Source organism: Arachis hypogaea, chromosome 11 (genome assembly GCF_003086295.3).
Source record: "Arachis hypogaea cultivar Tifrunner chromosome 11, arahy.Tifrunner.gnm2.J5K5, whole genome shotgun sequence".
NCBI classification, from domain to species: domain Eukaryota; kingdom Viridiplantae; phylum Streptophyta; class Magnoliopsida; order Fabales; family Fabaceae; genus Arachis; species Arachis hypogaea.
The window spans coordinates 109,100,319-109,122,361 of NC_092046.1; the positions used below are offsets into that span (position 1 = coordinate 109,100,319).

At 37.5% G+C, this 22,043-nt stretch overlaps 1 protein-coding gene and 1 non-coding gene across 2 annotated transcripts; both read left to right on the top strand.

Moving 5' to 3' along the window:
* Positions 1–5,716: 5,716 nt before the first annotated feature.
* LOC112725102 (small nucleolar RNA R71) lies at positions 5,717–5,820 on the top strand. The gene has a single exon (XR_003164231.1). It is a non-coding gene; the product is annotated as a small nucleolar RNA R71 (small nucleolar RNA).
* A 7,612-nt stretch (positions 5,821–13,432) lies between these two features.
* LOC112721613 (uncharacterized) lies at positions 13,433–15,259 on the top strand. The gene is made up of 7 exons (XM_025772661.1): positions 13,433–13,609; positions 13,729–14,002; positions 14,113–14,212; positions 14,419–14,562; positions 14,683–14,815; positions 14,907–14,965; positions 15,172–15,259. Exons 1-7 carry the CDS (start codon positions 13,433–13,435, stop codon positions 15,257–15,259), a joined length of 975 nt encoding a protein of 324 aa, XP_025628446.1.
* Positions 15,260–22,043: the final 6,784 nt, after the last annotated feature.

Here is a 22,043-nt window from a genome sequence, read left to right on the forward strand (position 1 = left end):
TTGAGTCAAGGCATAAGTGAATATTTACCCGAAAATAGCTTATTTCCTAAAGAAATGCATGAAACTAACCTAAAAACAGTAAAGAAAAGGTCAGTGAAACTGGCCAAAATGTCCTGGCATCACAACACCAAACTTAAAGCTTGCTTGTTCCTAAGCAAGTACTGGAACAAGAGCATGATGAATGGAATATCCAGAGGAATGAGTCATCCTTGTGGAAGTCATATTACTGATTTTATGGTGGTTTCATGCATAGCAACTTAGGTTCATTCCATTACTGGCTTTCAGACCTTTATCCTGTCCTAAAACACCCACTTTGTTCATATCCCATGAGACTTTTATTCATTGATCCTTTTATTGTTATTACAAGGGTTGTTTGTGTTATTTAGGCTAAGTGCTTTGTAAGGGGGCAACTCTTTAAGATAAGCTTTCAGCCAACACTCCCGAACCAGTTGGTTCAAGGTGCTAGGTGTTGAGACACCCCTAAGGACTTACTCCCTCAAGCCTATCCCCCATACATACACACTACAGGCATTTAGTTTATTTATTTTCTTTTCTTGAGACCTTGGTGTCCAGCACCTCTTTGGGTTACTAAGTGTTCTGTAGTGAAGGTTACTCTTGATAGTGGACTTTCAGCTGATAATCCCGAGTTAGTTAACCCAAGTTACCAAGTGATAAGGCACCCCTAAGAGCTTATTCATCCAAGTATATCCCTCACACAGGAGCACCACAGACACTTGCCTCAAGCTTAAAACCATTGATGCCTAGCCTTATTGCTTACTCTTTTTCTTTTGTTTTTCACTTCCATTGTTCTTTCCCTTTTCTCTTCTTAGGATCTTGTTATTAACTTAGTCTCATGAGTGTATCCAAAGCAAAGTATTCAGGATAGATAGTTGTCCTCCTAGCCTTGTGGTTGAACCAACTTAGCTAACTTATGACTACCCCAAAGATTCATGAATGCACTTCCACAATATAAACTCCACTCTGGTCTTTTACAACTATAATCATTCTCTTTTTATTTGATTTAAAAAGGGACAAGCTTACAAGTAAATAAGGGAGTGATGCAGTGACATAAAGACCAGTAATCATGGACCTATTCAGAAGGAAAAACTTAAAAGACAGAATTTAAAAAAATTTAAACATGACATGGAAGTATGTTCTATTTCATACAAGATCTTCCTTATTTAAAGCATAGAAAAGATGGACTAAAAAGAACTCCACCACCTTTCATTCATGTGGATGTCCATGCTCCCATCCTTGTTTATCCTCATTGTGTCTCTCTTGAGTACTTGTACTTCCACTTCCCTTGCCTTTTCCAAGCAGCTTCCTTCAGAAACCACTATCTTCCATCTTCTTCTTGAGTGTCTCCTTTTGCTGTTTCACTTTTCTCTCTTCTTGTTCTACAAATTCTTTTTGAACTTTATCATATGCAGGGATGGCATAGTGTAGATGATGCATATTACTGGTCATGTAGTTCAACTCGGCTTGAGTGTTTACATAGAACTCTTCCCTATGTAGTTGCCTTCCTTCATTGAGTACACTGAACTCATTAAAAGTTTTCATTTGGGCTATCTGTCGCTGGTTGAGCTCTTGCAAGTGCTTCTCTTGAAGTTCTTGCCTCTCATTCACTTGGTTGATGGCTTGAGTGAGCTGAGAGTAGTATTCCTGCTGCTGCTCCATTTGTTGTTTTTGCCGTGCTTCCTGTTGGTTCAGCCGGTTCAGTATTTGCTCTTGTCCTTCCATATGTCTCTGTCCTAAATCTTCAATGGCTCTTAGAAGGTGAGTCATATTCAAGTTGGCTGGGTCATGATACTCTTCTTGTTGATGTTCTTCCTGATGGTATTCCTCTTGATGAGCTTCTTCCTGGGCCTTTTGCCTTCCTATATGTGGCCTTCTTAGTTGCTGAGCCGGTGTGGTATAGACCATTCGCTCGAGGGTGACTGGCCTACCTGGGTTTACCCAGTCTGGGCTGCTGTCCTCAAATACTACCTTGGCCTTGTTGCACAAGCGGAGAATGGTGCTGGGGTACCAAAGTCTGGCTCCTGAGTCAGCTTTCTCAGCTGACTCTTGAATCCCTTCGGCAATGAGCTCATGCACCTTGATTTCCCCACCTTGTACTAAGCATTGTACCATAGTGGCTCGATTGATGTTAACCTCCGAATTGTTAGCAGCTGGTAGGATGGACCTCCTTACAAGCTCAAACCACCCTTTGGCTTCAGGGTGAAGGTCCCCCCTTTTTATGAATTTTGGTCTCCCATCTGAGTACCTCTCCCAGTCAGCGGCTATGACACAGATGTCTGATGCTATCTCTGAGAGCTCATCCTTATCGGGGCTTCTACTTATCCTTTCCTGATAACTCTCCTCATCAAAATGAGGTGATTTTAATTGAAGAGCTCTTGTTATGGCACTTGGGCTGAAGTCCACCTCCCTTCCTCTCACATAGCTTTTGAAGGTTGGGGCTTTGGTCTTATCCTCTCTAACTGCATTTGCATAGAATTCTTTGATGAGGTTTCCATTGATCTTTCCCTCTGGACTGGTGAGCAATTGCCACCCCCTCTGTTCGATTTTTCTCCAAATCTGTGGTGATTCATTTGCATTGATTTGGAAGATTAATTCTGGCAATATCCTTCTGACACTTATCCGCTCAAATTCATGCTCATGAAAGGCAGTCTTGAATCTCTTGTCATCAAAAGGAGCACTCTCCATAGGCCCTTTCCTCTTTTGCCTCTTTGAGCTTGATGATGCCATGGCTTGAATTGTTGTTTGAGGGGGTTTGAGGCTTCGGATAGATGAAGAGAGGATTGGTTAAAGCAATTTGTGATGAAGGGTTTAGTGTGCCAATAGAAGTGTGGAGAGTGGGGATTTGAATGTGAGGAGTGAGCATGCACTACGGTTCACTTATATAAGAAAATCATGAGTGGATGAAGGGTGTGGATTGCATGAATGTTTACTAGATGAACGGATGGGGTTGTGTATGAAGGGAAGACAAGGATCATCACTTTAATGAGAGTGATTGGTTCGTTCTTCAAGGGTCTTCTTTCTCCAATGTTGCATGGCAGCGTTTCCCCATGCGTTCCTTCTTGAGACATGTGTGTAGTGCTCTTCATTAAGTGGTGAAATCTCCCCCATTTAATTGTCCAATCAATCCTTTTTATGCTTCTTTTCCTTTCCTATAAAGATTTGAAATAAGGGAATTAATATATAAAAAAAATTAAAACTCTACGGCTAGAATAAAATGAAAGAAAGGATTTGATTGTTTGTTTATGAATTTCAACCAACTGACTAACTATTGGTGGTTCCTTATATGCATTTTGGTGGCACCATGGGGTGACACCAAACTTAGTCTGAAGCACTGTGATGAAAGTTTTGTGTTCAAAGCTCCCAAGACTAGCATGCAACTTGGTTCGCTTTGAACACCAAACTTGTTCCTCACTATATTCTGCATAAGAAGACTTTCACCAATTGTTTGTTAAGTTTGGATTGAAGCTCATAAAGATTGACTTATTCATTATCATTTGAAAGCATATAAAACATGGGTTGCCTCCCATGAAGCGCTTCTTTAGCGTCACTAGCTTGACGTTTTTTTTTCTTTCATCACGGTGGTTGGTAGTGCTTAAAGTCCTCCCCTCTTGCTGTGGACTTGTATCCATTGGTTGGATCAATGATCTCCACATGTTCCAGGAAAAGAACTCTGTTGATAGTGAAGACCTTGGGTAATTGAGATGGCACAGTAGGGATATTAGGGGGAATATCCGGGAAGTAGGCTGAGACAACTCTATCCCCTGGAGAGAAGTCTTCCGTAGGGATCTTCTTGTTCCTCCATCTCCTTAATACCTTCTTTTTTGTTTCTTTTGAGGTTGCCTTCCCCTTGGTGACCTCTTTTCTCCAAGGAGTTGTGATGCTATCTTCACCTGCCTCTAGAGGTTTGGGTTCCTCCAACTTTTCCTTGAGCTGTGGCAATTGCTGTTTTCCTTGTTTGTTAGTTAAGGGGGTCTCAGAACGAACTGGCTGTGCTTCAGTGCTTGTTTCCTCCTTCAGTGTCTCATTATCATTTGTGCTTAGTTCCTTGTCCTCTTGATCTGTTTCTTGTGAGAGTTTGAAAACATTGAAGCTGAGTCGTTCATCATGGATTCTCAATATTAGCTCCCCTTTCTCTACATCGATAAGTGCTCTGGCCGTAGCTAGAAATGGTCTTCCCAATATGATTGGGTGAGTGTGACTTTCTTCCATGTCCAGAATGACAAAGTCTGTTGGGAGAAAGTACTTCTCAACCTTTAGCAACACATTTTCCACCACTCCTATTGCTTGCTTTTGAGTTTTGTCAGCCAGTCTGATAATGACATCTGTAGGCATTATCTCATTGATCTGCAGCCTCTTCACCAGGGATAAGGGCAGTAAATTGATGCTGGACCCTAAATCGCATAGTGCTCTGTCGAACATAGTTTCACCTATGGCACAAGGGATATGAAAACTTCCTGGGTCTCTTCTTTTTGTAGGTAACTCAGGTTGAATAAGGGCACTACATTCCTTGTTCATCACTATAGTCTGCCCTCCCTTGAGTGAGCTTTTCCTGGGAAGAAGTTCCTTCATATATTTGATGAATGCAGGCATTTGTTGAATTGCCTTGATGAATGGTATGTTCACATGCAGAGATGCAAACAAGTCTAGGAACCTTGAGTATATTCTTTTTCCCACAGCACCATTGAGCAGTTGAGGGAATGGTGCATAGAGCTTCAGCAGCTCTTGTTGTGAGATTTCTGGTTCTTTGTGATCTCTATCCTCCTCCTTTACTGAGTTGTCTTCAGGTTGTTTGCACATTTTGCCTTGCTTGTCTTCAATCTCTTGATCACTTGTAGTGACCATTTTGCAATCTTCCCATCTTACTTTCTTTGCTTCTCCCTTGGGGTTTTTCTCAGTGTCACTTGGGAAGCTATCAGTAGGTTTGGGAATCTTCTCAGCTAAATATCCCACCTGGAATTCCATCTTTCTAATGGTTTCTCCCGGGTTCTTAATATTGGCTCGCACCTCCTCTTTGAACACCTTATTTTCTTGAATCTCTTGGCTTATTCCTTCAAGTAAGGCTTCAATCTTAGAGAGCCTGTCATCAATTGATGAGTGATTCGGAGCAGATGTGCTGTTTTGGTTTTGATAAGTATGTGGAGAGTTGTTATTGTGGGGGTGTTGAGATGTCCTCTGGGTGAATTGTTGGTGAGCTGCATTGTTGTTGGAGTTGTAACGTCTCTGGTCTTGGTTTTGATCTTGCTCACTTCCCCACCCAAAGTTCGGGTGATTTCTCTATCCAGGGTTGTAGGTCTTGGAGTATGGATCATAGTTTTTCCTTGGTGAATTCCCAATGTAGTTGGCTTGCTCCTGACTTCCTTCTGCTTCTTGGTTTACTCCTTCTTGTGTTGTTGATGAAGTGGAGATTGCTGCTACTTGGTTCATCTCCATCTTCTTGGTGAGGTCAGCCAGCTGCTGGGTAATGAGCTTGTTTTGGGCCAACAGAGCATCTACATTGTTTAGCTCCATCACTCCTCTTGTGTTTCCTCTTTCGGAAGCATAGAAGTAGTCGTTTTCTGCTACTGTTTCAATAACATCTATGGCTTCCTCAATGGTCTTCTTCTTGTTCAAGGACCCTCCAGATGAATGGTCTACTGCCTTCTTTGACTCATAAGAGAGCCCTTCGTAGAAAATGTGCAGCTGGACCCATTCGTTGAACATGTCAGGTGGACACCTCCTTGTTAAGTCTTTGAACCTCTCCCATGCTTCATACAGAGTCTGACCATCCTGTTGCCTGAACGTTTGAACCTCAGCTCTCAGCCTATTGATTCATTGAGGAGGGTAGAATCTTGCTAAGAATTTGTTCACCACATCCTCCCAAGTTGTCAAGCTCTCCTTTGGGAAGGATTCCAGCCATTTGGCTGCCTTGTCTCTGAGTGAGAAGGGAAATAAGAGCAATCTATAGGCGTCAGGATGAACACCATTAGATTTCACTGTGTCACATATTCTCAGGAAGGTGGTCAAATGTTGGTTGGGATCTTCTTGAACACCTCCTCCAAACGAACAGTTGTTCTGAACAAGGGTGATGAGCTGTGGTTTAAGTTCAAAGTTGTTGGCATGGATTGTTGGTTTTTGGATGCTACTTCCACAATTGCCTGGGTTTGGATTAATGTAAGAGCCCAAAACTCTTCTATCCTCTCCAGCATGATTTGCTCCACCTCCTCTGCCATGGTTGTGAGTCTCTTCTTCATGATGATTTTCCATATTTTCTTCCATGTTTAGTTCAAAGTATTCCTCAAACTGTTCCTCCTCTTCTTTAGCACCAACTACTCGTTTTTCTTTTGCCTCCCTCCTTAGTCTAAGGAAGGTTCTCTCTGGTTCAGAATCAAAGGAAGTTGAAGCCCCACTTCTTCTCCCTATCATACAACCAACAATGACAAGCAGAGAAAATAGGTGCAGACAGTATTTGTGTCAGAATTGATGTTAGTTGTGGGTGATGCAATATATCAAACAGTTAGTGGGTTAGCAAACAGAATTTGAAAATAACAAAGAGAAACAAAAGAGTAGAGGAGAAGGTAAGAAGTTTAGCTAAAACAAAAAGTAAATCACTCAAACAGAAAATGAAATACACAAAATAAAATGCTCAATCTAGTGATCTTCCAATCTAATCATTGTTGATGCACAATCAATCCCCGGCAACGGCGCTATAAACTTGATGTGGGGAAAACTTGTCTCTCAACAAATCTTCCTTCGGCAAGTGTACCGAAGTTGTCGTCAAGTAAAAACTCACAATAGAGTGAGGTCGAATCCCACAGGGATTGATTGATCAAGCAACTTTAATTAGAAGAATGTTCTAGTTGAGCGAATCCAGAAATTGGGTTGAGAGTTGTAGAAAATAAAATGGCGGGAATGTAAATAACAGAAAAGTAAATGCTAGAATTAAAGGAATGGAAGTAAATGACTGAAAGTAAATTGCAGAATTATAAATGGGAATGGGGGATTTGCTCATAAAAGTAAATCGCAGAAATTAAAGAGAATGGGTAAGATTAGAGATGGGGAGTTCATTGGGCTTAGGAGATGTTGCAATTCTCCGGATCAAGTTCATTTTCATCTCTTCCTCAATCAATGCACTCATTGATCTCCTTGGCAATCTTAAGTGATTGAATTACAATTCCTTGCAATTCAATCTGTCAAATCTTGATCAATAGCCAATTCCTTGGTCAATTACTCATGAGAAGAGATGAAGTATGGTCACTAATTATACCACATGCATTTCCCAAACCAAGTATTGAGAGGGTTACAGTCACATACCCATCCAAACCCAATTTGGTCCAGCATGAGAAAGCATTTCTAGCTTGATCTCTTCATTCCTCTTCCAAGGTTCAAAAGAGATCCAAGTTTGAATAGCTTCTCTTCCAAGATAACTACTCAATTGGATGAAGATCGAAAGCTTTCAAGTAAAATCAAGAGGAAAGATAGAAGAAGAACAATGAAAATTAGTATTGATCCATCAAATTACAACAGAGCTCCCTAACCCAATGAAAGGGGTTTAGTTGTTCATAGCTCTTGAAGATGAAAACAAAGATGGAGAATACATCATAAAACTAGAAATTGCAAAGAAAGTAAATACAGAGAGTAATTCTTCAGCCTCCTAAACTATTTTACAATTCAAAGCTACTCCTATATATACTACTCTTCTCAGCTTCTAGATCACTCTTCAAGTCTTGGGCCTTTGGATCTTGAGTTTGAAGCAGTTCCTTTCTTTATTTGGGCTTGGCTTTACTTGCAGAGAGAAAGTGTGGAGTGGGCAGAGACTTAAGCTCAGGGCGTAAGGAGTGTTAATCATTTAGTGAAAGTCCAAGTTCGGGAGCGTTAGTGACACTTAACATTGTCACTAACGTTCCAATGCACCCCTTTTTCCTTACGTTAAAACCCACGTTAACTAGGTTAACGTGGCTTTTAACGTTGCTTTGTCAACCTTCGAGAACGTTAGTGACACTCAACATTGTCACTAACGTTCCAGTGTGCCCCTTCTTGCTTCACGTTAAAGCTCACGTTAACTAGGTTAACGTGGCTTCTAACGTGGCCTTTGCCATCCTTCGAGAATGTTAGTGACATTCAACATTGTCACTAACGTTCCAATGTGCCCCTTGGTCTCACGTTGGAGTCCACGTTAACTAGGTTAACGTGGCTTCTAACGTGGCCATCTTTTAGCCATCCCAACGTTAGTGACAATGTTGAGTGTCACTAACGTTGGCTCATCCTTCATTTCTCATCGTTAGCTTCCACGTTAACCAAGTTAACGTGGAAGTTAACGTGACTCTTGGGGGTTGTGTGGTTGCTTCAACGTTAGTGATAATGTTGAGTGTCACTAACGTTGTCGACAACTCTTCATCTTCTACGTTAGTTCCCACGTTAACCAAGTTAACGTGGGAGTTAACGTGGTACTTAGCACCATAGGCCAACGTTAGTGACAATGTTGAGTGTCACTAACGTTGGCTTCTCTCCCCCCCTTTAACGTTAGAGGCCACGTTAACTAGGTTAACGTGGCTTCTAACGTGGCCACTTATGTGTGATTGCCAACGTTAGTGACAATATTGAGTGTCACTAACGTTGGCTCAACTTCTCTTCTCCACGTTAGAGTTCACGTTAACTTGGTTAACGTGACTCTCTAACGTGGGCATGATGGCTTTTTTTAGAGTGTTATTGGCAATCACTTTTCTCATTAATCTTTGCAAGTTACCTCCCCTTTCTTGCTCCTTTTTGGTCCTGAAATCAAGCAACAAAGTGCATTAAAGCTCCAGTCCAAGTCATGAGTAATGCAACATAATATTTGTCACTAAACTTATGCAAAATCCTCATGAAATCATGTAAAATACACAATGTATGCTTGAGTCAAGGCATAAGTGAATATTTAACCGAAACTAGCTTATTTCCTAAAGAAATGCATGAAACTAACCTAAAAACAGTAAAGAAAAGGTCAGTGAAACTGGCCAAAATGCCCTGGCATCAACTTTTTAATTTAACTCGATTTTATATATCTAACATGTGTACATATTTTTTTTTTATTTTCATAAATAATAAACTTAAGTCAAATTACTTTTCTAAAACATTTTATAAATTTAGTACAAAAAGTTTTTTGACATAACAACTATTTCAGGCATTTATTTTAAGGACAAGTTAATCCATTTTAGTTGTTTGGTAGATTTTGGTATTTAATTGACTAATTTGTTGTGGATTTAATTTTATTTAAAAATTTATTATTAATTAATGAATTGTTAAATACATAAATTAAACCCCCTTTAAATAAAAGAGTAAATTAATCACACCAACTCAAGTTGGTTAATAGATGATATATATATATATATATATGGTGGCATTGACTTGTCTGTGGCTAAGGTGGCTATGAGAGACTTACCAATTTGGTTGTGACACTTGGCATATTTGACTGTAGGTGGGGAACTATTTGAATTACTTATACGTGGTAGATTCACTAATAATGCGCAGTAAAAATCAACACATCAGTAAAGAATAGTGTTTAACAACAAATCATTGGAGAGAGAATCTAAAAAATTAAAAAAATATAATATAGAAGGATTGTGAAAAATTGTGTAAAAAATCAACGAATGTAGAAAGCCATCATTGGAGAGGCTTGCTGTGGAAAGGGTTTATGGAGAACTAGGGTTCGAATGGTAGATTTTCATCAGATATCGGAAGGTGGCGCCCAGCTAGTTTTAATGACATGTTATTCTTGGGGCATCATACTGGAGAGCGGGACGCCGGGACATGTGGAGGTGGTCTGTATTGAAGTTGTTGGACATCAAGAGGAGCACAGAGGGATAATCGTGGGGGTTGGATGTATCATTTTTTTTCTTCTGGGGTCAAAGACTGGGATCGTAAGTTGGCCCAGATCTAAGAAATCGAACCCTAACTCGCTATTCGACCTGGTTTCCAAACAGAAGCTACACACTTTGACTTGTTCTCTCGTTCATCCCTTCATTGTTGTCGTTCTTCATGGTGGAGGAGGGATGTAAAATTTGAGAAATTAATAAATAATTAGCCAATAAATTAATTATTATTTAAAGAAATTAGAAACTTAAATTTTATAATTTAATGATATAGAGCTAATTAAAATAAGAATATTGACACTAATTTTAAAGAATTTGACCAAAAATTAAGTTGAACAGGCCGAATCGGGTGAACCGGGCCCGTATTGGGCCCAAGGCCCACCTAACTCACTTAAACAAAATGTGCTCAGCTCATTCTCTTCCCCCATTCACATGCAAACATGCTGAGAATTTATCAAGAGGGGGAAGAACACTTTTCATTCGTAAACCCTCACTCAAACCTTTGATTCTACACAACTTTTCGCTCAGAGTTCCGATCGCCGCACCGTTTACGGCCACGCGTCTGCAGTGACGAGCTCTACAAAGCTTAGTACATTATAAGGTGAGGAAATCACATTCCTAGTTCCTATTTTCTCTTCTCCAATTCAAAAATTTCATGGTTTTAGGTGTTGAAATTTTTGGTTAATCTGATGTTTTAGGATCAAATTGACTTGAAAATTAGCGAGCTTGCTTAATGGGGTTGTTCTTGGGTTATACGAGGAAATTAGCCAAGGTATGGTTTTGGTTTCTCATATTTAATATATAATGTCTTGTGAAAACTTAGGCTAGACGACCTAGGATAAGTTAAATTATGACTTTTGGAGCTTGATTGATAGTTTTAGTTGACAATGTATGTTGAATTGATGAGGCATGATAAATTTAATGGTTTTATGATATGAATGTAGTTGATGTGGTGAAAAGATTGATGAATGATATTTTTTATGGTGATAAATGAAAATATTGAATGTGGATATATGAATGTTAATAATTGTGTTGGTATGATCGACCATGTTGGAATGATATGTATTCAAAATTGCGGTATGATTGGTGGTGATAGAGTGCGGAGCTGTGTTTTGGTATAATTTGGTGGATTATGACTTGGATGTAGAGTTTTATTCATTTTTTAATTCTCCAAAGTAAACATAAAATACACATTAATGCATTTCTAAACAAAAAAATCTTTTCATATGGTCCAACTGAGGCCCATAAGTCAGAAAATAAAAACTTATAATTATCTTGTTATTTAAATAACTATGTCTATCTACAACAAAACTGTCTTTGTATACAACATAACCATTAATTCCACATTTGCATAAGCCCCAATCTGTTAGCTTTTTTCTTGTCCAAATTAGCCAACAACAAAAAGTTATATATGCAAAAACAAAAAATCAATTCACCCGGCCAAGTGAAAGGCCCGCATTACAACAACAAAAATATTTACACATTTACTCTATCATCTTTATATTAATAAAAGTAGAATAGCAAAACAGTGATACAAACCCATATTGCCTAATACATTGACACGTTCTTATCAATGAGGTGACAAAGCTTACTCACCAATTTGGTTACTAGTATGTAGCATTTGGTTACTCCCCAACTTTGTCCTTCTCGGTCACCAATTTGGTTTCAACAATCCCAAGGTTAGACATGCAATTTGGTTACTGGTATGAAGCATTTGGTTACTCCCCAACTTTGTCCTTCTCAGTCACCAATTTGGTTTTGACAATCCCAAGGTTAGACATACAATAAACTTAATTCTCTGTTTTCTCATTGGTTGATAAGTAACTTGCAGGATCGCCAACTTGGATTAAGCATGCATAAAGGATGTTAAACTTACCCGCACTGTTAATACATTTCAATGGCAACTTTTTATGACAACTTTTTAGTCTTCCTTGTGTGAAGCTGATGCTATACATATACATGTTTGTCTGATAAGTTAGTGTAGAAGGTATATTAATGAGCAGATATTTTATACCATTTTCTTAGTGTTTTCAGTTACATTTTATCAAGTTTTAGTATGTTTTAGTGCAAAATTCACCTTTTGGATGCTACTTTGAGTTTTTGTGCTTTTCTTATGATTTCAGGTGATTTTTGGGTGAAATTAGCAAGTTTTGGCAAAGTCTAATTCAGAGGCAAAGAAAGGATAGCAGATGTTGTCAAATCCTAACCTCTGTGCAGTCCAACGAGCATATCTTGAGCTACAGAGGTCAAATTGATGCTCTCACAACAGCGTTGGAAAGATAACTTTCAGAGCTTTCTAGAAGTATATAATAGTCTATACTTTTCTTTAGAAATGACTGCCCAAAATGGGCGTTGAATGCCCAACTTACCCCCTTTCTGGTGTTCAACGCCCAAGAAGGACCAAGGCCAGCGTTGAACACCCAAAACTGGCGTTCAATGCCACCAAGGGAGCACAAGGCAGTGTGGACACCCCCTAGAGGGCGTTCAACACCCACTCATCTAAGTTGAATGCCAGGCATCAGTCCAAACACTCACCAAGTGGGCCCCAAAGTGAATTTTAACACTTCTTAGCTTATTTTATTTTTTTTTTGTAATTTTTAATTAAGAACAATATCTTTTAGGTTTAGTCTTAGAGTTTTTATTATAAATAAGGAACTTCCTTCCTCCTGAGGATTAGGCCTCCCAGGAGGGGAGAAGCACAGACACATTACATTACACCTTATCTATTTTCTGTAAAGTATGAGCAACTAAACCTCCTAAGTTAAAGATAGGAGCTCTGCTTATTCCCATGGATTAATATCATTACTTTTCTACTTTAATATATGTTTGACTCCATTCTATGATGCATTTTCGTTCTTCATCTTTATGAATTTGGGGTGGAATGGAAGTATGATCCCTTAGTCTACATGAGTTCTTGCGAGTCCCTGACAGGATAGTATTGAGCTGTAGCTTGAGAATGCATCACAGATCCCAACAGAGTATCTGGGCTAATTGGGATAAGTGACATAAAATCTCGTTAGTCATGGGTAATTGAGATTTCTATGGCGCTAAGGCTAGAATCCTGAGCTTCATTCTCTGATCCGGAAGATCTGACCTTGTCTGTGGCGTTTTGAGTAGGGTCATCAGAGATTGAATTGCGTGAGCTTCACCCTCGTTCAGATTGAATGACCACTGACCCTGACATTTGATGTGGATCAGAGGAGATCAATGACCACTGACCATGGCTTTGATCACTTACAGCCTTACCATTGAATGAATCATTCGTTGTTAAATTAGTCAGTAAGAAGTATTAATCTGGAAGGATAAGTATCTTCGAGGTCTTAATTACTTCCGTATATTATCTTTTTTCCAATCTTTAATTGCTTTTCTTTACTTTCTTGTTTATGCAAATCCAACAACAACAACTCTCTTTTCTAATCGCCTAACTAAGATCTGTAGGATAACAACTGCTTGCTCAATCCAACAATCCTCGTGGGATTGACCCTCATTCACCTAAGGTATTACTTGGATGACCCGATGCACTTGCCGGTTCAGTTGTGCGAGTTCTAATTTTGCGCACCATGTATACACTATAGAGGCAGTTTCAGATGGCAATGCTTAATGTTTCAAATAGTACAACCCATGGATTTGATCGTGTGGTAGACATTAACCCGTCTAAACTAGAATGGTCTGTGGTGGTGGGCGTTGTTCGAATGTACGAGGTTTTGAGTCAGTGGAATCCAGATGAAGTTTTTAGCATTGAGATGATCCTTCAGGATGAATGGGTAAGTGTATCGTGTATTGATATCATTTATTATTTTAGTGTGATGAAGCCTATGGGTTTATTAACGTTTTTATTAAATTTTTCTTACTTTATTTTTGTGTGGTTGGCTTTTGTTCATAGGGTGATCGGATCCATTATACTATACCGAGGAACAACATTGTGATATTTAGGAGTGTTATCTGCGATCATGAAATCTATTCCCTGAAGAATTTTATTGTGCAAGGCTATAAAAATTCAGTGAGGACTACACCTCACAAATATAAACTAAGCTTTTATATGAAAACGCCTGTGTCTAGACTCACTCCTGACACATTTCTTTTCAACCCGTATCGATTCACAAAGTATGAAGAAATTGAGTCAATGGCTTTGGTCGTCGCTCAAAACCACCTGATCAGTTAGTATTGGGACTTTCATTCTAAGTTGTTATGGTTGCTTTGATTCTTGGTCACCTTGATTTTGAGTGAAGAATTAGTGATTGGAATATGTTTTCAATGTCTTATGTAGATTGCATTGGTCATGTGGTAGCTAAAGAAAATGTAAGAGATTTGGTAACCAAAACTGGGCAACACACTAAACGCATAGTGGTTTATTTGAAGGATTTAGAGTTTGTTTTCTTGAGACTCCTTTTGTTGTTGAATCAATTTTGAATAAATTATTTTGATGGGGTTATAATTTATTTTATATTAGGTGTTTGTGTGTGACTTTGGTGGTGTTCTTATTCATGCATTCAACCTATGTTTTTATAGGACATAAGATGAAGTGTACTCTATTTGGCAACTTTGTTGATGAAGTGGTTACATTTTTACATAGGCCAGATTGTGAGCCATTAGTTATGGTTGCCCAGCTTTTTAAACCATATGTGTATTTGAATGATGTTAACATCCAAAGTAGCTTTGATCCTTCTCGAGTATATTGTAACGCTGACTTCCCTGCTGTTATTAGTTTCAAAAAGAGGTATGCAAAAATGAAAAAAAGTGAAGGTTCATTTCTTTAGTTTTTTATCTTCAAATATGGATAAGTTTTTTACCAAAAAAGACTGTGTTGTTTTATGTTCAATATTTTTGTGTTATGTAGTTTACTTGAGCAAGGTGATCTAGCTTCTCAGAGAATCAATCTTATTGAGAGTCATGGCCAAACTTCCTTGTATGATGAATCCCAGGGAATAACTCCAATCAAGTCAATGGAAGAAGTTCTAAACTTGGACCATGTGAGCTTCTTGGTTTAGTTTTTGAGTTTAAACATTCCTTTATTTTATGTAATCTGTTGATTGAAAGAGGTTATGCTTTTTTAATGGTTAGGAGACATCCTGTTGGGTTGTTGGTACCATAGTTTTTGTCGATGTGGATTTGAAGGATTGGTTCTACGTATCGTGCAACACATGTCCCAGAAAAGTGTAGCCAAATAAGGACAGCTATTGATGTGACCATTGTAGAAAGGTGGGGTTTAATGACACTCTCAGGTAATTTGATGACAATAAGGATGTATTAATGTGCATTTTTTTTGCATCTGTCACAATACAGCTTGGTGTTCCTAATTCCCATTAATATTGTGTTGTGTTTATAGGTATCACCTTGTTGTCATCCTTACTGATGGTACCGGTTGTATTAAGGTGACCTTATGGAATTCAGAAGCCAAAGCTATTCACAACTAGAAAATTGCTTAATACAGATTTACAAACAGATTTGGTCTTTATTACAAACGGATTTTCGGTTACCGATGAAATTACCGACAGATTTTGTCCCTCTGCAAAAGCCTCGTCGGAAATTATTTACCGACGGATTTTTTTCCGTCGGTAATTTAACGACAAATTTTTACCAGTTACCGACAGATTTTTCCTCGGTAAATTCTCCCCTCTATTTCCCTAAAACGGCAAACTTTCTAACGGATTTTTCATCGGCAATTAGAGACAGGTTTTTTGCGGATTTTTCGTCAGTAATTAGAGACAGATTTTTTGACGAATTTTCTGTCGGTAATTAGAGACAGATTTTCCGACGGATTTTCCGTCGGTAATTAGAGACAGATTTTTCGATGGAGTTTCCGTTGGTAATTGGCAACAAATTTTTCGTCTGTAATTGTAACCTTGGTAAACCATCCCTAACTCTGAATACAAACAGAAAATTCTTCTGTAAATTCGTCAATAAGGTAAAATAGAATTTATTTTAGATTTTTCCATTGCAAAATAAAATTGTTTTTATACAAAATAAATATAAATTTAATATAAATTTTTATCTAATTTGTATTCGAATATTTATAATATTTCAAAAAATAAACAAATTCATTGTATTATCAAACTAAAAGAAAAGTACTATAAACAAGCAAGTCAATATAATTCAAAACATAAACAAAGTGTATTGATCATCAACTATAATTCTTAGTATAATGTTCAACCATACTAAAACTATCAGCTATAGTCTTCAGTGTCATCTTCATCCTCATCATCATCATAGTCCTCATCCGAAGAGATTGAGGGTGGCAGCGGTGGCAGTGGTAGTGGAATAACACTAGAACTACTTGACGCTCTAACCTTCTCATAATAACTAATATAAGCCTTATTCCATCTCTTCTGTTTTAGCTTTACCTTCTGAACCTTTCCAATTGCCCGTTCCAACTTTTCTAATTTTTTTGAGCCTTTTCCAAAGGAGCCAAGCGTGTATCTAATAACTTACTAATACGCTCATCTGTTTGTTGAGTAACACACTGAAAAAGCTCTTCATTGAGATTACGAATCTCTTCTCGCAAATCAGGAACAGAATTTTGATTTCTAGATGCTCTTCCAGATACAGAATCGGCAGAAGTAGTTTCAGACTTGATAGAGCTAGAAAAGAATGCCCCTTTTCCGTAAACTCGATTCTTCTTTTGCCCACCACACACTTCCTCCCAAATCAAGTCTTCATCAATTGGTGGTAGCATGATTCCCTGTGCTTGAGCCTCGGCATGTTGGGCTTGAACTTCTGCTAATTTTTTTATAAACTTCTCCTATTGCACAATGATTATATCAATTATATAAATAAAGTTTCAAACAATATAGTCACATCAAATACAACTTGTTGGGAAAAATTGCATCAAATTCAGAAGAAGATAGGTTTTATTATGGGACACGAAATCAATTACCTTCTCTCTCTTTGATGCCAATCTCTCCACTTATTTAATTAATATTCTTTCACCATTTCTTTTTCCTCTTCTTGCTCTCCACTCTCAAATCAATCCACTAATTGAACTATTAATTTAACAACTCATCTTTCACTTAATCACACCCTAAACTAATTAAGCATTCCTAGTTGTATATATACATACATGCATGTGTGTACATAAATATTTAAGTGGCAGCATGTACATTAATTTAACATTTATACTATATCTCACATGAGTGTCTTGAGAGCGCTTGTCCACCCATTTAGACTTGTCACTTTTAAGTGTGTGAGATTCCTTGAAGACTTCCTCGTGGGTTGGTGTACGGCTTAACTGCCTCTTCTGTTTCACATAAAACACAAAATAAGAAAAATTTTACATAAATAGATGTCTATTAAATAAGATCTAAAGCCACTTAAATTATGTTACCATCCTCTCTATAGTTGAGCTCAATGGAATAGAACCACCGCAATGGACAGAACCACCTAAGAGTGATGCTCGATTCTCCCTTGCTTTTTTTCTTATATTTTCCATTTCTCATCCATTTCCCAGTACCTTTTCAACACATTTTTGTAAGCAGGAATTAGCCATTCATGGGTTGTATCCACACCGTCACGGATATCTGACATCATTTGGCTAAATCGCTTACTTGTCCTATACTTGAAAGCCCTCCAAAAAAACTCTTCATCATCATCATCATCAATAAGAAAGTGGCTCTGCATATAAAAAGGGTAACATGATATAAGAATTTAAATTAAGCTATCCTTCCCATACTCATCAAGTTGCTACTTACAGACAAGACATAACTATCAATGATACTTAAATAATATCCCAAATTTAGTGACTGATGAGGTATATATTTAAGCTTGCATTAGCAAGAGTTTGCAACTTTGCATAAATTCACATTAAACTAAATAATAATAAAGACACAAACAGGAGGAACTTTATATCTTTTAGGAGGTTCATGTAAGGAAATGGTGCTAATGGTGCTAGTGGTGCGATAAACTTCAAAAGTCGTACTTGCTTTATTATGAGAATCATCCCCCAAATGAAAACCCCACAACACCCTCCTGCTGGTGTCACGCAATCAATCAATCAAATTTTAAATTCAATCCAACAAAATTCTCATTCATATCTAGTGTCATGCAAACATCAATATGAACATAATTATAATTAAGTTTCCACATAACAATATTCATAAGAAAATAATCTTGTTCTTAGAATAATTTATATGATTTGCAAGATATATATGTTACTTTTATCTTCCACTCCTTAAACCAAAGCTTCTTTGTCGGAAGAGGGACATCTCCAAACTTTTTGTACAGTTTATCATATCGTTTCTTGATTATCTCTGTAATCTTCTGAGAACCAGGAGGGAAAGGTAACCAACTGATAATTTCATAAAGAATTGACAAATTAGAAAACTAAAAAAATAGTTTTAAGTCAAGAAAGGGTTGTTATTCATTTTCATAGTCCCAACAGTAAAAAGGGGAGAGTGTGTTTTCAGTTGGGTGGATTTCGTTTTTTTAATGCCTTCAATAACTTCTACCTTACTTCTTCATACTAAAAAGGAGATGTAATACTAAAGTATTTTAACTTTTAAGCATCAAACAACATGAAATTAAAAGTAACATATAATTTGCATGATTCCTCTCACAGTTGGAATTGTTCCTCGTAGCCGGCCAGGATCTAACTTGCTCCATAATTATTAAGGCAGACAATTTTATTAAAAGATATTAACTATTTTTATGCATAATTTTTATAGTTAAAAAATATATTATTTTAACATATATTTTATAAGAATGACTAATTTAATATTTGGGTTTTTTCATACTCCAACTATATATATATATAATTATTCCTGTGATCTGATTTCCTTTGCTTTTAATTAACATTTAACAATTTCATAAAAGGCACTAAAATATTTCCCACTTCCCTACAGGAAAAGCTTCTAACATGTCTTCTTTTGTCAAAAGTCTTTCTTTCATTAGTTAAAGCTAAGGTTTATCTGTCATAGGGTTAGTTTAGTACACATTCATTCAGATCACTGATCACTCCAAATTCCAAAATAAAACATTTATTTTATTTAGACAAAAATAAACTAATACAAATATATCAAAAGATATATTTTTTACTGCATCAAATCTAATGAAATTCATCAACAAATAAAAGCAGCGATATTCCACCTTATTTAATTTGCTGATTAACAATCTAGGTACTAAATATAGTAGTAAACACATATCTTTAGTCTATTGGCACTTTAATCATAATCATGAATCATATAACTAGTTAACACATGTACAAACAAAATTAATAAAATTCATAATCAAAATTAATATATATGGTTATTTTAGAACTCCTTCCAACTTGTATTTAGTTATGTAGAGATCCAAATTTTACCTAGTTTTTCTATTTGGAACCAATCTTTCTTTTGTAACACTATTAGGAACTGATGTAGTCTCTGATGGAGGAGATGTATTAGAGCTTTCAGATGTCTCTGAATCAACTAATAGACTGGAATTGCAAGGCGGAGGAGGAATCAAAATTGGAGGAGGGGGTGGAGGAGGGGGACCTATACATTCTGGAGTAGGCCAACTTGGTGGAGGAAGACCCGTGTAGCTTGGATTAGGTACCATTAAATACAATTGCTGGCTAAGTGGTCCTGGCTGAAAATCTGGCACAACCAAAGTCCTAGAAGAGGTGGAGGTGGTTGAAATAGCGGCTGCGGCGGTGGTGCGAGAACCTTTATGACCCTTGACACCTTTACCCTTGACTCGAGAAGCCATGACCTACATATATATTAAAGAGAATATTAAAACAATACAAGCTAAGATAATGTTAAAGACAAGTCAAATATTAAAAATGATTACCCTATTAAAAATCGATATCATCATCAAAGTCTGCAACATCATCATATTCATTTTTATTAGCCCCAAAAATAGAGCCGATGGACAATTCGACAATGCGGTCCTCTCCAAATGGAGACTTAAGACTAATAGGAGGCTCAGTGTGATAAACCCCATTTTTAGGGTTTATCTTGTGCTTAAGACTAATAGCATGGTTTCATGATTGTCTCCTAATTAGTGCTTTAGTGTGAAAACATACTTTTTAGGCCCTTAATTGGTTGATTTTAACTCACCTTTGATTCCACTAGATGCCTTGATATGTTTGTTAGTGATTTCAGGTCGAAAAGGCTAGGAATGGATCAAAGGAATGGAGAGAAAAGCATGCAAAGTGGAGAAATCATGGAAAAGCAAGGATTTGGGATGAGATCAACGACGCGCATGCGCAGAAGACGCACACGCGTGGAATGTGAGGTCGCATGGTGACGCGTACGCGTACATGACGCCTACGCATGGAAAGAAAAATCATCAAGCGATGCGCACCCGTGATGTACGCGTACGCGTCGGTGCTCGCACGAGACTCACTTAAAGGCAATCTGCTGGGGGCGATTTTTGGGCTTCCCAGGCCCAAATCCAACTCATCTCTGATGCTATTTAACCCAAGGAATGAAGAGGGATCAAGTATGTAGTTACCATTAGTTTCGTTTAGTTTAGTTTTGGTGGGAAAGTTAGTTTCTAGAGAGAGAAGCTCTCACTTCTCTCTAGGATTAGGATTAGGATTAGGTTTTAGTTCTCTTCTAGATCTAGATCTCCTTCTTCTCTTGCCTCAATTTTTCTTTTGCTTTATGAATTCTTATGTAGATCTCTATTTTCTTTTCAATGCAATTTATGATTTCCATGTCTTCTCATATTTGATTTGATTTTCTATTATGGATCTATTGCCTTTGTAGTTAGATCTCTCTTTAATTCTTGCAACTCATATGTTTACCTTTATTGCCTTTTATGTGTTTAATGAAATGCTTCTTTTAGCTATGAGTTAGATTTTGTTCCTCTTGGCCTAGGTAGAGTAATTAATGACACTTGAGTTATCAAACTCCTTTGTTGATTGATAATTAGAAGTTGCTAATTAACTTGAATGCCACTAAAGCTAGTCTTTCATCATGATTAGGTTAGGACTTGTGGAATCAAGTTAATTCATCTACTTGACTTTTCTTCATAGTTAGAGGTTAACTAAGTGGGAGCAATGGGAAATACTCATCACAATTGATAAGGATAGCTAGGATATGACTTCTAGTTCTCATGCCTTGCCAAGAGCTTTTTTAGTTGTTAGTTTATTTCTTTTGCAATTTACAATTCTTGTTTCTTATTCCAAAAACCCTAAAACATACCTCTAATCAATAACAAGAGCACTTTATTGCAATTCCTAGGGAGAACGACCCGAGGTTTGAATACTTCGGTTATTTTTATAGGGGTTTGTTACTTGTGACAACCAAATTTTTGTATGAATGGATTATTGTTGGTTTAGAAACTATTCTTGCAACGAGATTTCATTTGTGAAATTCTAAACCTTCAATTTTTCCATCCACTAAAATGGCGCCGTTGCCGGGGAGTTGCAATGGTGTTATGTTATTGGTTATTGTATATATGTGAATATTGTGAATAGCTTGATTTTTGGATTGCTTGTTAGTTTTTGCTAGTTTTAGGACTTTGTTTCATTATTTCTTATTAGCTTTTGTTTTTTAATTTCTCTTTTCATTATGAATCCTCACTTTGGCTATGAGTTTGGTTCTAACCATGTTGTAGGAAATGAGAGCTTCAATGAGGATGTGTATCAATGATGGGACAATCAAAGGTGGGAGGAGCCATATGCATATGATCAATCTTCATGGCAATAACCTCCACCAAGACACTATGAAAAAGAGCCATTCTATGATGCATATCAATCTAATGGCTATTGTGAATCTCCTTGTGACTTTAAAGAATCACCACCATATGCCTATGAGCCATACCTTCAACATAACCCTCAACCGTACTCACAAGCCCCTTTTCACCAACCACCTTCATATGACCCTAATCCATATCCACCATTCCAACAACCATATGAGCCATATGAACTACGTATAGAGCCACTACCATCCCAACATCACCACTTTCAAGAGCCACCCCTCCATATTATTACCAAGATAAACCACCTCCAATGTATGGAAATTTTTAACCACAAGATAAATTCTACCTTCCACCACAACATCCCATGGAAGAATATTCATGTCCATCGATCCAAGAGCCATATGATCCTAATCATGTTATCCAAGTGGAACAAGAGTCAAGGGATTGTCTCAAGGAAGCATTGGATCAACTTCAAGCAACCATGGAGTGTGTTGTGCAACACGTGAAAAAATTGGAGAGTGTTGAACCGCCACATCCTTATCAAGAAGAACCACCTTCCTACTATGAACCCTTCCC